General features: G+C 42.5%; 1 protein-coding gene across 2 annotated transcripts in view; it reads left to right on the forward strand.

The window, feature by feature from the left end:
- The window catches only part of LOC142575630 (presequence protease, mitochondrial), a 157,467-nt gene that overhangs the window by 84,819 nt on the left and 56,598 nt on the right, over positions 1 to 16,050 (forward strand). For both annotated transcript variants that reach the window (XM_075685150.1, XM_075685158.1), the window contains exons 16-19: positions 4,620 to 4,749; positions 6,856 to 6,976; positions 10,636 to 10,712; positions 11,935 to 12,100. In XM_075685150.1, the coding sequence (XP_075541265.1) occupies positions 4,620 to 4,749; positions 6,856 to 6,976; positions 10,636 to 10,712; positions 11,935 to 12,100 (494 nt within the window). The remainder of the gene's footprint in view (positions 1 to 4,619; positions 4,750 to 6,855; positions 6,977 to 10,635; positions 10,713 to 11,934; positions 12,101 to 16,050) is intronic.

Genomic DNA, 16,050 nt, shown 5'->3' on the forward strand with positions numbered 1-16,050 from the left:
CAGATACCTGCGTTTTGTCTATCTCCGACTTCTCACACATCGCTAACGAGCAGCATCGTGACCCATATTTGCGATCCATCATCGAACGCCTTACCTCGGAGCAACAGGACGTTTCCCTCCGTATGTTTGTTCTCCAAGACGGGACCTTATACTGACACAATATGAATCCACATGGTGCTCAATTACTTCTCGTCGTTCCCCAGCATCTGCGCTAGACAGTTCTCTCGCAGTTACACAATGTGCCCACTGCTGGTCGTTTGGGTGTCTCTCGTACGTACGACCGTGTTCACAGGTGATTTTTCTGGCCTGGGCTATATCGCTCTGTTCTAAGTTACGTCGCTGCCTGCGAACTTTTCCAACACTGCAAGAAGCCTCCATTGTCTCCCGCTGGGCACCTGCAGCCTATAGATATCCCCAGTGAGCCATTTTACTCCGTCGGCCTAGACCTCCTTGGCCCATTTCCAACTTCATCCTCGGGCAACAAGTGGGTGGCCGTTGCGACGGACTATACCACACGTTATGCCATAACGCGGGCCCTCTCTATGAGCTGCACAACTGATGTGGCCGATTTTCTCCTTCATAAAGTTATCCTACATCATGGTGCCCCACGTCAGCTACTCGCTGATAGAGGCCACTGTTTTCTTTCTACGGTTTTCAACAACCTTCTTCGCTCTTGCTCCACGTCCCACAAGTTCACGACGACTTACCACCCACAGACAAACGGACTTACCGAGCGTCTCAACCGTACACTCACGGACATGCTCTCCATGTACGTGTCCAATGATCACTGGGATTGGGACTGCACTTTATCCTTTGTGACGTTTGCGTACAATTTGTCGCATCACGATATTACTGGTTATTCTCCATTCTATCTACTATATGGCCGTGACCCACTCCTGCCTCTTGACTTGCTACTCCCTTCCGATGCCACCACTACCACGTTCTATGCTCACGGCGCCATTGTTCGCGCAGCCACAGCACGTCGCATTGCTTGGGACAGTCTTATGTCGTCTCAGACTAGCCAAAAGCACCATTATGACAGTTGTCGTCGGGACGTTCATTTCAGCCCCCGGTCACTTGTCCTGCTTTGGTTACCTACCCTCCCGTTGCGTCGGCCTTTGCGAAAAACTGCTGCCGCGATACGTCGAGCCATACCAAGTTCTTCGCCAAGTCACCAGCCTCACATACGAGATATCCTCTGTGTCTTTGACGTCTTCTACCCCACCACTTTTCGCGACTAAAGCCCTATAACTCGCACATTAATTTGACACCCTAGGAAACATTGAGACGATGCTTCTGCCGCTGGGGTTTAATGTCACAAGTTTGTGCCGCTGTGGACAAAAGGACGTTGTGAGGTGAAGAGGAGGTTGAAGTGTCTCGACGATCGGTAGATGGTGTTAACCCTAATCACTGAGCTACAACCTCGTAACTGTATATATTTTAAATACATATATTTTCTCCCCCATAACAATATCTGTGACCCCCTCGAACATGGTATAATAATAATTTTGTTTTGCTTGCCGTTGTAACTTAATGACCAAATTTCAACATTTTTTAAACATCCTCAAAGCATCTGGATTTCAGTTAACTAGGAATGCATGAAATAGCCTGTCCTTTTCCTTCATCACTTTTAGGATCTCTGTAGTGATCCAAGGTTTATGGGCACGCTTTGGTTTTTTTATAAACCTGAAGTGGGAAATGTTTATTTTAAACTGAACTGATTGTTCTGATAAAGTAGTTGTAAGCTAAATCAATACAGGAGAAAGAAAATAAGTCGTCCCATTGCGTTTGCTCAGTTTTATCACGAAAGCGCGAAAGAGAGTTTGAATTTACGGCTCTATAATTTATACCAGAGGCAGCCTGTCAAGGTGTGTAGTGGGATTAGAATACAATAAAATATATAGGTAGGTGATCACTGATAGCGGTACAAATAGCGCCAGAAAATACGGAATCGAAGGAATAGTTCGTTGTGAACACATGTATTAATGTTGTGCTCGAGTCAGTAATACGAATAGGAGTGACAATGACATTCGATAGAAAGTGGGAATCAAGAAGTGTGGAAAGATCCATTTGCTTATTAGTGCTTGCTAACATATCAATATTCAAGTCACCTCCCAACACGAGTCTATATCCCTGGTCATTAAAAATGGAAAACATGTTATATAAAAACTAAAATTTTGTTAATACTGCCATTGCATAGTCTGTATACTGCAGCAAACACAGTTTTCTACTTTAAGAGGTACAATTTCAATATCATCTGTGCATTGCGAACACTCGTTATTTCATGTTTAACATACATACATATGCCACCTCCTGCCCTTATTTTCCTATTTAAGTAAACTGGATTATAACCTGCAATATTAATAAAGTCCAAGTCATCATGGGTACCACGCTTCTGTTAGCATAACTATGGAGAAATCAAATTGAAACTCATCAAGAAGAACAAAGAGGTTGTCCTCTGCAATGAGCAGACTGCATATTAATGTGAAGCATAGCTAGGGGTGTTATGTGCTGGTCTACAATGAATGAATTTAGTTCAGGTGGACTAGAACCAGTCATATTAGTGTCTGTTAGGAGAAGGTGGCAATAATATATGTATAGAGAAATTAAGTATAGTAAGTATAACAAAGCAGCAGCTCTTGAATGGAATGTATAACAAGAAAAAAGGGTAAACATACTCACTAAGAACTGCTGCTGAATCTTTACGAAGCCATACTTTGGTTGTACAATGATAGAAAAACTAGTATAGACAACAGATAAGTGATATGACACTAATCCAGCACACAGCAATATTGCACGCATTATGTAAATGTTCACTTGCATAATACAGATAAAGAGTAGGGACATAGGTAACACAAAGTGCTGTGTAGTGTGAAGAAATAGGTATGAACACATCTAACACTCAGCAAAAAAAAAAAAAAGTCGGAAATATGTTTTCCTGTTTAACAAAGTGATTAAAAAAAATTAAGAAAAATGACATGCAGGATTACAACTAAGGAAACCATTATTGCACTATGACGGCCAGTTAAACAACTTGCGTCAAGTCCTCCTCGCATGTTATGCACAAAACTGGTGTCTTTTCCAATTTCCGCATGAGTACTTTGCCTTGAGACACCCAGATAAACTTCCATTTCTTTCTCTTTCCTCACTTGTCTCGCTTTTGCTAGCAAAATTTTTTTTCATGGCAGAGATGCTCCTCGTAAATCGAAGCATCGGTGTCATACCCTAAATTCCTTGCATTCAGTTTGCCCTCCTTTGCTGCCGAAAGCATTCCTTCCCGGGCAGCTCTCGAACGAAACTTTATGACCACATATGGCTTACTCTCACCTGTAGATGGCACACAATGCACAACGTCTGTGTCATTCTCAGTGACGTTGGCCTTCAGACACCCCACAAGTTCTCGAACTTCTTTCAGAAGGTCCTCACCTGGCTCAACCAAAAGCCCTTGAATTTCAACATTCATATTTCTGGAGTACTGTTCCAACTCAGTTATTTCACTCCTAGCCTGCTTCAGTTATACTTTTAGGAGTTCACTTTCAAAGCGGCACTGCTCACTGTCAGTCCTAACAGCAGAAAGCTCACCCTGGAAGGCCGCAACATCAAGTTTGAATTTTTTAAGAACATCACTCCTCCATGCATGCATTGAGGATGAACTGGTGAAGTTGTCAGTCAAAGCATAGGTCTCCATCTTGTTTGCAGTGGTGGGGGGTCATTAATGAAATCTGGAATATCAAACACAGTAGATGGCATGGAGGATGGCATGTTGCTGTCTCTATGTAGTGATAAACAGCTGTGATATTGATAATAATAGACATTAAGTATAAATAAATTTTCATTCTGTGAAGGTAGACTTTACAGGTTTCATCTTATTTGTGATTGCCAGAATCTGAGGCATACAACATTTCCTATGTTATAAAATTGGGTGCTGTTTTGTACATTGTCTTTTCTCTGCCTCTTTTAATTCGAGTTACTGGATAGTTCGATCAATTCTGAAGTTAATTCAAAATCGAACATAAAGAAGTCGACTGTACAAATGAACAATGCTGTTAGCTATACCATATAGAACCACAATGCAGGATTTCATTCTGTGGAGGCCTGAAGACACTAGGCAAGCAGCAGAGTGGGGAGAAGTACTGACTGGAGTGTACTGGAGAGGAAGAGTACAGAGTGAAAGTTTATTGAATTGAATGCCTCTAGTGCAGCTGTTACTGCGCTTGAGTGGGAACAGCGCAACACAAAGACATAAAAGATGAGGACGTCCTCTTGTTCTGTCTGCTTTTGTCCCCATGTGGCCTTTTGGGACGTTCACATTCAGTATGGATTATCAACTGGCCCAGTCAGCCACCTTGCTATGTTACGGCACCTTCTCAAGGAACTCTTGTGGGGGGAAAGTGCTTCTTGGACAATGCCATAGAATCAACATCGGAGGACAAAATGTTAAACTAACCTAGTTGAGGCTCTATTCAAAGCCTGAAAACTGGGTGCGCTGTTCCCAAGAAAGCATCTGTGCATGGAAACAAATGTGCACCCTTTACTTGAAACTTGGTGTGCAGGGTTTCTGAGTTTTGAAAGTTTGCTTCAGTGCTCACAGAGTCTGGAGAATGCTCTTTGTTGTGCAGGTGGGGTAAACGTGCAGACCACAGAGCAGGCCACCAATGGAGTAACCTATTTTCGGGCTGTCCTCAATGCCTCTCACTTGCCTCCTAAATTGAAGCGCATGGTTCCACTCCTGTGTGAAGTTCTCACAAAGTATGTACCTTTGATGCTCTTACATTGTGCTGGCTTTAAAAGCCTGCAAGGTGTAGCATGTAGTGCTAGCTGATGTCTGAACAAGACAGAAGTTCACAGGGGGATGGAGACCTGAAGGGATCAACAGTGGTTGAACAAGAAATGTTGCTTTGACTTGTTTTCTTTAGGGAAGCAGCTACCTTCCCTGGCAGCGTTTATGTGTAGCTCACTCTCACCCCCCTCTAATGAGGGAGGAGAATAAGTAGATGTGTAGAGTAGGATGAGGGAAGTGTTAAATGGACAAACAACCACTCAGAACATGAATCGAGATAAACCCACTGATGGAAAGATTGTCAATCATGTTGGCTAAAACTAGCCCTGTTTTTCTCATTAAACATATTTTGTATTTTTAATTTTTCAATGAAAGTCGTGAAAAATGACATTTGGTGCCCCATGTGGCAAGAACATAAAGAGGCATAAGTGACATATCATGTGACCTTCTGCTAATGTATACAGCTCCTGATCTTTTTTATTAGTATTGAAATGCACTACACATTTTTCTATTTTAAGTTTCTTTCTAACTTACAATATCTAGATAAGCCTTCACTTCGTAGTGAGTAGAAAAGTGGTGCTGCTCTCACTTGATGTTTTGGATGAGTTGGCTTGGCTCGTCTATTGACAGTATAATGACGCTGGCGTAGGCGTGTACTTGAGGAAAAACATGGTACAAATATAAGAAAGTTCTGTACAACAATGCAAACTTATTGTACCAGCTTTTTCAAGAGTGATTGAAAAGGTCAAAATATAGGCAGTTAACCACAGCTGCACTCGCTCCAGTGAAAGCAGAACGATGGGCGGCTTTCACAATTTGTGGGGCAGGCTCTCGGCATCGCTTTCAGTTTTCAGCATTGCTGGAAGAGGGACTCTTGCTTTTGTTTACAAGCTGCTCAGATAGAAAAATTCTGCTTGCGAAATACCCGTGCGCTTTTGGAAGTAACCACTGCAGGTGTAGCCATAAAAAACTGGGTCCTTAGATAACGGTTGTCAGTCCCTTTAAACAAAAAAGGGAAAGTGGGTGTAATGCTATTTGACATTCCATGAAATGGGGGCTACAAAATGGAAAAGAATCTACATGTGTAAGCCAGCCACCCTTGTTAATCCAGTAAGCGTAGTTTTCCCTGAAAACTAGTTCCATTCTAGGAAACCTAGGTGTTCATTGTTTGTAGAAAGGCTTAGTCGCGGCAGCTATTTGCACTTAGGACATGTTTGCATAGTTGGCACAAGCCATGGCATTAAAAAATTAAATTGTGGGGTTTTACGTGCAAAAATTTCGACCACCTGAGGTTCTTTACCTTGCACCTAAACCTAAGTACACAGGTGTTTTTCGCATTTTGTCCCCATCAAAATGTGACCACCGGGGCCGGGATTCGGTCCCACGACCTCGTGCTTAGCAGTCAAACAGCATAGCCACTAAGCAACCACGGCGGGTAAACCAAGCAGACAAAGATGGGCTTCTTACCCATATCAATTTTAATGGCAAGCGACATTACCAGTGAGACTTCACAATGCTCAACGAAATCAGTTGCTGGGTTGTACGTCTGACAAAGCAGTAATGACCACGTGTGCTGCTGCATACTCGCCCTTGTGTCTGGAATATATATGCCACCAAGGCAGACAAAACTGTGCTATTCAAAATACAATGCTTTTATCCAGCATTGGAATCGCTGCTGTGCTTGATTAGTTGCTCTGCAAGAAAGCAGGCAGGAAGGTCAAGTGGTGGCTACCATAACTGGAAGATGGTTGCCTCTTTGGAGTGTTGTCTGTGCTCTTCCATGAGATGGCTGTACCCCTGGTGCTCTTTAAAGCTGCTCAGCATCAACTGCACACTCCACTGTGCCAGGAAAGTGGCCATAAGTGTATGCTCAGTGGCACACAGGTTGAATTAATAATTGAAAGAAGCAATTTGTATGCAGTAAACAAGCTGTTTTGCACATGTGAGCTCTATGCAACTCGGCATGACCATGGTGGGAAAATGGTTTGAATTATTCGAAAATTTGAAGTAATGAGGACTGACAATTGAGCTTTCACTATGTTACATCTACTTCATGTGCCGCTTTATTTTTACAGAATGGGCACACAGGACAAGGACTACCGCCAGTTCTTGCAGGAAGCTGAACTGAAGACAGGCGGCCTCCATACTTCTGTGCATATCTCACCTCACCCATCTGAGCATGGTTGTTTTGAGCAGGTAATGTAATTGTTACAATAGAGTGAAATCTTGATATAATGAAATTCAGAGGACCGCAGTAAATTGTGCCTTATTCTGAAAAGTTGTTATATGTAGTGAAAGCCCCAGATTAACCGTTCTGCCCATCAACCCATCATTTCATATGTTGTTGCCATTTGAGCTATCTATAAAAATGTCGCTGTTGGCTCTTGCCTCGCGCTCTATTTTCCATATATTTTGCCTCCATGCACCACTGAAGCACTGTATAAGAGTGACGCGCGTGAAACGGTTGCTGACGCTGAGAAAACTACTTACTAAACGCAAGCTCCATGTATTCTCCAAAGCGCTGTGTTTCTTGTTTATTTGTTTTTCACATTCCTTCCTGTGGACACCGTCCGGAAAGAGCAAAGTGTGACTGTGTGGCATTCCTGCAAGTATGGAGATTATATTTCTCTGCACATATAGCTAGTACGGCCGCAGAGAGAAGCGCGAAAGAAAGAGGGATGCACAGAAAGAAGGGTGAAAAAAGGAAGAGACAAGCCTCCATTGCTTGGTGACACTTCTCTGGGTGGAGCACGTGCTCATAAAACTCGATGCTTCGTTGCCTCCGCAATAGATTAAAAGAAAAAAATTATCTCCAGCGTTTTGTTTTTCTTACAGTGAAGCTGTTAGCCTCTCAGTGGTCGGCATTTTTCGTGTCTGTCCATGAGCAGAAATTGTCATCACCAATGGATCATACTTCCCTAAGCAACCAAAAATGAAATCGCTCATCCCCCTCATAACGCAGAGGCTACATGCACTCAGCAAAGTGAAGCGAACAGTGCATACATTCATTGGAATCATGCATACAACGTACAGAACAGCGTATGTTTCAATAAAGAACCAGCTCAAAACAAGCATCTATAATCAGCAATGGCTCACACCCCCGTGAACAAGCAAAAATGCAGTGTCTCATCCACGGCCCTTTCGTCGAGGCTGCATGAGGCTCTGCGGAGCTCCGCCCTCGACGACCGAACCTGGGCGACCCAGCACGCCCGTGAGACGGCGGCGAGGCAAGCCCTCGACGTCCCCTCATGAGAGGTTTAGGCCCGGCCATCATAAAGTGCTGGTTCTGCAATAAAAGTTTATTCCCCCCCATATCCCCGTAAGCAATGGCTCATACCCCCATAAAGCAGAGGCTGCAAGCGCTCAGCAAAGTGAAGCAAACAGTGCATACATTCATTGAAATCACCCCTACAACATACACAACAGTTCAATAAAGAACAAGCTCAAAACTAGCATGCGAACCATCAATAAAGCATTGCATACCTCCCGCAGCAGTTGTAGTGGTGGTTTTGCAACAGCTTCACTGGGCATGCAATTTCACAGGGCTGGGATGGCGAGCCAACTTTATCAACTAATTAATGCCTTCCCAATTCATTACATCACAACGCATACTGCAATTTATGAATTGTAGCCGGTGAGTTTGCCAGGCGATACCACTTGAAATGAATTTCCAGAATGACTCCAGTTTGGAGATATGGGCCACCAAACTCTCCGTAAAAATGCACTGTTGATCCTTCTTTTTTTATTGGGCGCCCCGCCCTGTCTCAGGTTTTGCAAACTCATGCACCATGGCCTCTGCTTTCTGCAACTTGTCTGCTAGCCTACTGTTTCAGCTGTCGTGAAGGATACACAGAAATCTAAGAATCCCCAGATTTTGGAATATTAGGTTCTTAGTGCTGAGGTGTTAACACGACATGGAAACTGAATAATGATCTTTATTCTGAAATGTTCGATATTCTGAAATTCGTTCGGTATTCTGAAAATATTTTTATATTGAAACCATAAGAAGTCAACAGGGGATTTCTGAAAAGTTGATTAATCTGAAAAGTTTGTTAATGTGGTGTTTGTAGTAACGAGGTTTCACTGTATGTGAAGCCTTATGTAATAAATACATTTGACTATCATTATTTTGACCTTTCATCTGTTTGTGTTCAAAAGGCAGGTATCATATGAAGCCAACAGATAATGAAGCCAAGGAAAGCATAGGGTAAATTTTTTTTTTAATCGAGATATAAATATAATGAGGTGGAGGAAAAGGAAGTCGAAAAAAAAAGACAACTTCTCGCTAGTGGGAGCTGAGCTCACATCTTCCATATGTGTTTGGCTCTCACTGGTATCAAGCTGTTTTTTCCTCCACTTTCCGCTTCGTCTACTTTCATTTCACGTTACTTTACCATTTCTATGTTTCTGCCAAAAATGCAAAAAACAAACTTCCCCCGTTCTTTCCTTAGCTTAATATGGTTGTGACTAACAAAACTTGGCCTCCTCGGTACCATTTTTTCTCGTTGAAAAGGAAATTGTTCTTTTTAATCTCTACCTTTAATACAAGCTTGGGTAATTCAAGCGAAATTTGTTCTACAGAGGTTCTATTATTGGAAGTCAGCTGTATTACACTGGCTGTGTGGTAAGCCATGGTAAATGTCTGCTTATTGAGTCAATGTCTACCAGACCCTCTGCTGAGTAGCATTTTTGCGTTAATCTGGATTGTGAAATGAATGGTATGTTTCACTTGAGTGCTCTTTATTTGTGAGCATTTCTGTGCACATTGTACACATACACTTGAGGTGGTGTTTGAACTTGGCCCATGTGACAATGTTGGGTTATAATGTTTGGATTTCTCGGCTTTTTTAATAGTATTTTAATAAGTATATTGTGGCAGAGGATTAGATTGAATGATGAGAATAAATTTTCAGGCATGGAATGAACTTGAATGATGCAAAACAGAGTTAACAGGAGGTATCTCTGGTATAGTTGCTCATCCTGTAGAAGAGTTGCATAAGGTGATGGGATTGCACTGTATAAAGCTCACAAAAGTGTTTCTTTTGAATTAGTTTAAAATTTGTCAGCGTGCAATGTAAAAGTGGAGAGCAGAGCTACACCATGCAAGACTCATGGCTCATGCTCAGTGCATCTGGGAAAAGAAAAACTAGAGTGGGAAAAATAGAAAAGAGGCAAAAGAGGATATTTGTGGTGAAGTAAATGTTCAGTAGTAATAGTTTTGGCACAACCAAAAGTTTACTAAAGCTCCTAAATAATAACTTGTGCCTGAAAATTCCTGTGCTGACTGCAGGGCCAGAACACAGCCTTGTAGTGGAAGCAATAGGTTGTAGGACACGTTATGCTTGTGCAAGGCAACATCTCGTCTATGAAATTGCGGCATAAGGGTCCAGTTTACAGCTTCGCCTGCTTCCCATGGCTGTGCATGGGCGTGAGCATCACCGGTCACTTGCCCACACGGTTGTGAACTGGCGAAGAATTGGTTCACTGTGCTAAAGCAAGTCATGAGCTGACACTTGACTCTTGCAGTTTAGAACATTATCTCTCGTCCTTCAGCGTCAAATGGCTTGTGTCAGGAATTTATACAGTGGAATCTCGTTGATACACACCTGGAAGGAATGCTGCATAACTGTGCATATTACTAGTGTTTAGTGCTTAGATGTTTTACGGTACTTTGTGCTGAGAAGAAGCACTCAAATGCTCTTGTAGAATGGACATGGTGTTTATAGTTAATAGTTGCCAGAGATGGAGTTATAACATATAGAATGCCACTATCATACCCGTCCTTGGGAAATTACGCTTCACAAGTAGCTTGCCACAGGTGGTGCTCTGCATGATATTTCATGTTTCTTTGGCAGGGTGTGCTGCTGTCATCACACTGTCTGGAAAAGAACACAGAAGCAATGTTCTCCCTCTGGAAAGAGCTCATCCTTCGGCAAGTCTTGTCCACTGCTTGTGTCCCCTTTTGACCATTGGTGCCCAAGCTTGACGCTATTGTAGCAGTTTTAAAGCAGACCAGGAACCCAGTCCCTGAATGGGATGTGGCATATTCACAGTTTTATAATGCATGTGCATAGTTGCATGGATGCACACTATGTGTGCGTTGGCGTTTTATGACACTGTTTTACAGTCACTTAGGCATAGCACAAACAAATCAAAGGTTTCAGTTTAACCAAGTAAGATCATCTCTGTTTTTCCAAGTATTGAAGGCTAGTGCAGTGTTATGGGCTAAATTAATACTGGAGTAAGGCATTGTTATTTTATTTAAAGTAACACATTTTTACTCTTAAGGGGAGGTGCTACTCTAAAAAGACTTTCTTATAATTTGTGCTAGAGGCTTGAAAATTAAGTCAATTAGAGAGTTCTTCAAGCAGATTTTGAGTATGTCATTAGCTTTTGTCGAACCACTACATTTCTTGAGTTATGTCCTACGTGATCACAAAATATGGTAATCTTTGCACGCCCTTTCTTGTGTATTAAGTTTTCAGAAAAAGCATTGTGTTGCAGCTTATTTAGCTCTTTGTAGACTGCAAAGTGCAGATATTTATACTAACAGCGTGTACAATTAGTGAACTATGCAAAAGAAGATAGGCACACTTCAACATATTTTTTTTGCAATCCCATGAGAATAACCTTGTGCACTTATAATTGTCCTCTACTAACAAAATTTCGCATACATATTCTTCAAGATATGTAGAATGCTGATATCTACTTGAAACTGCAATATCTCTCAGCGGTAGTTGCGTACAAGGTTATAATATTTCATGGAATTGTGAAAAAAAAATTGTTAAAGTGTCCTAATTTGTTTTGCATAGTTCCAGTAATTGTACATGCTATTTGGATAAATATTGGCACGTTGCGGTCTACAACAAGCTAAATAAGCTACAGCACGATGCTTTTTGTGAAAATTTCATATGCAAGAAAGTGCCTGCAAAGATCACTATATTTTGCTGCTCTGTAGGACATCGCTAAAAGATAGTATAGCAGCTACACAAAAACTAATGACGTATTTAAAATCAGTATAAACTATTCTATGAATGGCAGTATTTTCAAATTTTTAGTACAAATAATAAAATGACAAAGCTCTTTCATGTAGCATCTCCCCTTAAATGTAACTGCTTTGACAGCATTACCATCACTACGCACTGTTTGTGCAGGTTGAAACTGGAAGACGATGAGCGCTTGATGCAGCTTGTTCAGATGTGTGCAGCTGGTTTGGCTCAAACACTGGCAGACACTGGCCACCATTATGCCATGGCGCAATCTGAGAGCTACTTGAACGCCTGTGCCCAACTCCAGGAAGAGTTTACGGGTATTTCTCATGTAAGTTTATACTATTCCATGTCTCTGCACATTCCTTATTTTGATCCATTAAAAAGGCGTGCACTATCAATTTGTTTGCAAAGGTGTCTGTGAATGACTGACAGCCACCGTAGGTGATCTAGAGAAACCTAGCATGGAGCCAACGTTTCAACAAGTCTTTGCCAGGCCGACACATTTTTCTAATTTTGTCAGTCTGGACAAAGATGGGTCCCCTTGCCAAACCATTGGCTCAAAGTTGAGGCTTCTCTTGTTTGCCCTCTGTTAATCGATTGAAGTCTCTATATTCTTTTAACCCCATTGCCTTAAACACATTGTGGAAATTATTATGCATCAAAGATAAGAGTTACACAGGCATGCCATGTCCCCCATGTGCTTTGATGCAAAACCGTACAGTTTGACTTCAGTCTTCAGTGAGCCTGATACATACTGCCTGGTTGCCGATTTCAGACTGATGTCGTTAAAATACCTTTTTTTCCTCGAAACTTGGGAACAATGTGGTGCTCTCCTAGGAACGATGTCGCAAAGTTAGTTTGACTTATGTACTACGTTTAACCTGTGTACAGAAGACAAAGATAATGTTCAGTAGCCTGGCAAGGGAGCAAGTGTTCAGGATCGCCAGTCAGCCTCTATAGTCTGTAAAGGAGTACATTTATCTAGGTCATGTACTCACAGGGGACTGTGATCATAGGAAAGAAATTTACAGAATAAAAATGTGTTGGAGTGCATATGGCAGACATTGCCAGACCCTGACTGGGAGCTTACCACTATTATAGAAAAGAAAGGTGTACAATCATTGCATTCTACCTGTGCTAACATATGGGGCAGAAACTTGGATGTTGACAAAGAAGCTCGAGAACAATTTAAGGACCACGCAAAGAGTGATGGGACTAAGGATGTTAGGTGTAACGTTAAAGAGACAGAAAGAGAGGGATGGGATCAGGGAGCAAATGGGAATAGTAATTGACATTAAGAGAAAAAAAAATGGAAGTGGGCAGACCGTGTAATGCGTAGGATGGATAACCGGCGGACCATTAGAGTTGTAGAATGGGTGTCAAGAGAAGGGAAGCGCAGTCGAGGACGACAGAAAACTAGGTGAGGTGATGAAATTAGGAAATTTGCAGGTGCAAGTTGGAATCAGTTGGCACAATGCAGGGGTAATTGGAGATCACAGGGAGAGCCTTTAGTCCTGCAGTGGACATAAAATAGGCTGATGATGATTGTAGTGATAATGTACTTAGTATATACTGAGTGTGAGCGTAGTTATAATAGGAAAACTGTATTTTCTTTCTCCCTCTTTTTCCTCCTCAACTCCAGCCTCTGGCTCTAAGCTTAGAGAAAGAGGCCATGTCAGATTTCTACGCAGTTCTTAATGTCTTTCTCTGACAATGATTACTATTGTAGGCACCTCCCAACTGCATCTGTGTTGACTGTGTTATGTCCCAGAAACCCACAACATAATTTTCTCCTTGAGTTGTGGTCAATACTGTATTGGCACACTAGGTACCTAGCATCACGCATTGTGCCGTCTGCACATTATGTGATGACTCATTATGTGATTCCACTTCTACACAAGGTTCTGGTGAGCCACACTGCAGCATGACTTTGGTGGTTTGTATCATAAGATAATTGGGTGCCTGCATATTGTGTGAACACCATTCATGAAGTGGGAGCATGATGCTCATGATGTTAGTGCAAGCCAGATCTCCATACATGCCCATGTCTAGGGGTAGTGTACCAACGCATAAGAAAAAGCCTCGCGTTCCTGCAGTAGAATGAGCATTAGGCACTTGCTAAATGCAGTAGACTTCCATTTATTTCACTGCGGTTAATTCAATCTCAACCAAAGGTCCCGGCCGGTGCCCATGCGTTTCTATGGGCCCAAACTTTCGTTATTCAACACTAAAAGTGGCCTTCGCTGAATAATTCGAACTTGACCAGTCAGCATGAGTGGAGCGTCTTCTGTTTTGAACGAGGACAAGTTTGATTTTCTAAGAGATTGCTTCTGACCTGCACGATAGTTCTAGCTGATATGGCTTCACACTTTCACTTTTGGAAGTGGCGTGATACATGCACTCAAAAGAGTGCATAAATTGATAGTGGGTTGACAGGAATAAACAGTTGGTAGTAGTGCTTGTCCTTGTCTGTTCTATGTGTCATTATATAATTTATTCGCGCTAAGTTTTCCAGTCAACAGTCAGCATGCATGTGCCTGACGCCTATGGTGGCCTCAATAGCAACCCCTTTACTGGCAGTGTCTGTCTCAACAAGGCCTGAGGTACAATGAATGGGTTGAACACACGTCATCTCCCGGCTAAAGTGCCTATTTTCGTCCTGCTATAGGAATTTTCAAGCAATAAAGGCAGCTCATAGTGTCTGATTGCAGCATTTTTAAAAAAATTTTATTGCACGCCTTTCCAAGAAAATTGAGCCAGAAACTGCGTTTGCTGCATTTGTATGCTTTGCTGCGTAACGCATCCATATTGCGCCGAAGCTGACTAGGAAACTGGCCGCCACTGTGCAACACATATTAGACCCTTGCCTATTTTTCTTGCTGAAAAATCAGGTGTGCACTAGATTTAGTTTAGTTTAGGAGCCTTAATTTACCTTTACGTTAGTTTTCAGAAATACTTTGGATTCATGGGATGTGTGTGCACATTTGATTAGGGGGCATGTTAGAATTTGGCAAGTACTGCCAAATAAATCAGTGGTGTGTTTTGACATATTTTTTTTAATTTGACCCGCCAGATAATTAAAAAAAGTTTGGCAGCATGTTACACTCCTGTAACAAGGGAAGGTGAAAGCCTGCTGCACACTTGGTAGTGCATTAAGTTAAACGATCGGAGGGGTCAGACTTCTTACAAGGCATAACGAACCACAGTGTGAAGTAAACGTGTGGCAAGTCGTTGTCTGCAAGCTTCGGCCTCCTCTCTACATTGCCGTCTTGCATTGTTGCATTGGTGCTTTCACAGTTTAGCTTCTTCAGCTCGTTTTCGACGCTTAGTTGCATCTTCGGCCGCTTGTACAGCAGGTTTAGACTTGCGCCAGCAAAGTTTCTCTTCGACTTTATGTTGCATCCTCTCAGCAGGGGAAAGCAGCACTCACGGTCGAATGCCTTGCTCCCGCCACTGCTCACGTTGCACCTCGTTTCTCGCTTGGTGAGCATCCTCAGCCATAGCATACTTCCGAGGGGGGTATGCACTGCTTTATTATACTTCTCACGTCACACCTTGTTTCTCGCTTGGCGAGCATCCTCGGCCATAGCATACTTCCGAGGGGGGTATGCACTGCTTTATTAATGGTTTGGATGCTAGTGGTCACATGGTAGTGACTGTGAAGAAAGCAGCCAAACTGAGAAAGACGAAACTAGCATTTTATTGGGCGAACTTGTGCCCTCAAGAACAGGCTACACTCAAAAGAACGGCGACAGAGGCGAACAAAGTCGGCGATCGTCGAAAATCTGATCTGAGGGTCAAGTGCGTCGGGCTTTTATACATCAGTCGTCGAATGTTCCAGAGTAATCGCTGGGACCCGCGTGCCTTCCACAAAGTGCTACATTATTTGTGTCGCGTACACGTGCAATCAGATTACACAAGGTTCGGTCCCAGACAGTGAATGGAACCACCGATAACATTCCAGAAGCTTCCCACACATGCAAGCGCGTCCTGCGCTGTGCGATAACATTTTTTAGGTGGCAAAACGTGTCGCCCGATGAAGACAAGTACACGTGTCACTAGTTTTGAGCTTGTTCTTTATTGAAGTGCATGCTGTTCTGTGTGTTGTATGGTTTATTTCAATGAGTGTATGCACTGTTTGCTTCACTTTGCTGAGTGCTTGTAACCTTTGCCTTAAGGGGGTATGAGCCATTGCATTTTTTACTTGCTTACAGGGGTATAAGTCATTCCATCTTTGCTTGCTTAGCGGGTTATGAGCCATTGCTGATCGTGACATTT

Source organism: Dermacentor variabilis, chromosome 1 (assembly GCF_050947875.1).
Source record: "Dermacentor variabilis isolate Ectoservices chromosome 1, ASM5094787v1, whole genome shotgun sequence".
Classification (NCBI taxonomy): domain Eukaryota; kingdom Metazoa; phylum Arthropoda; class Arachnida; order Ixodida; family Ixodidae; genus Dermacentor; species Dermacentor variabilis.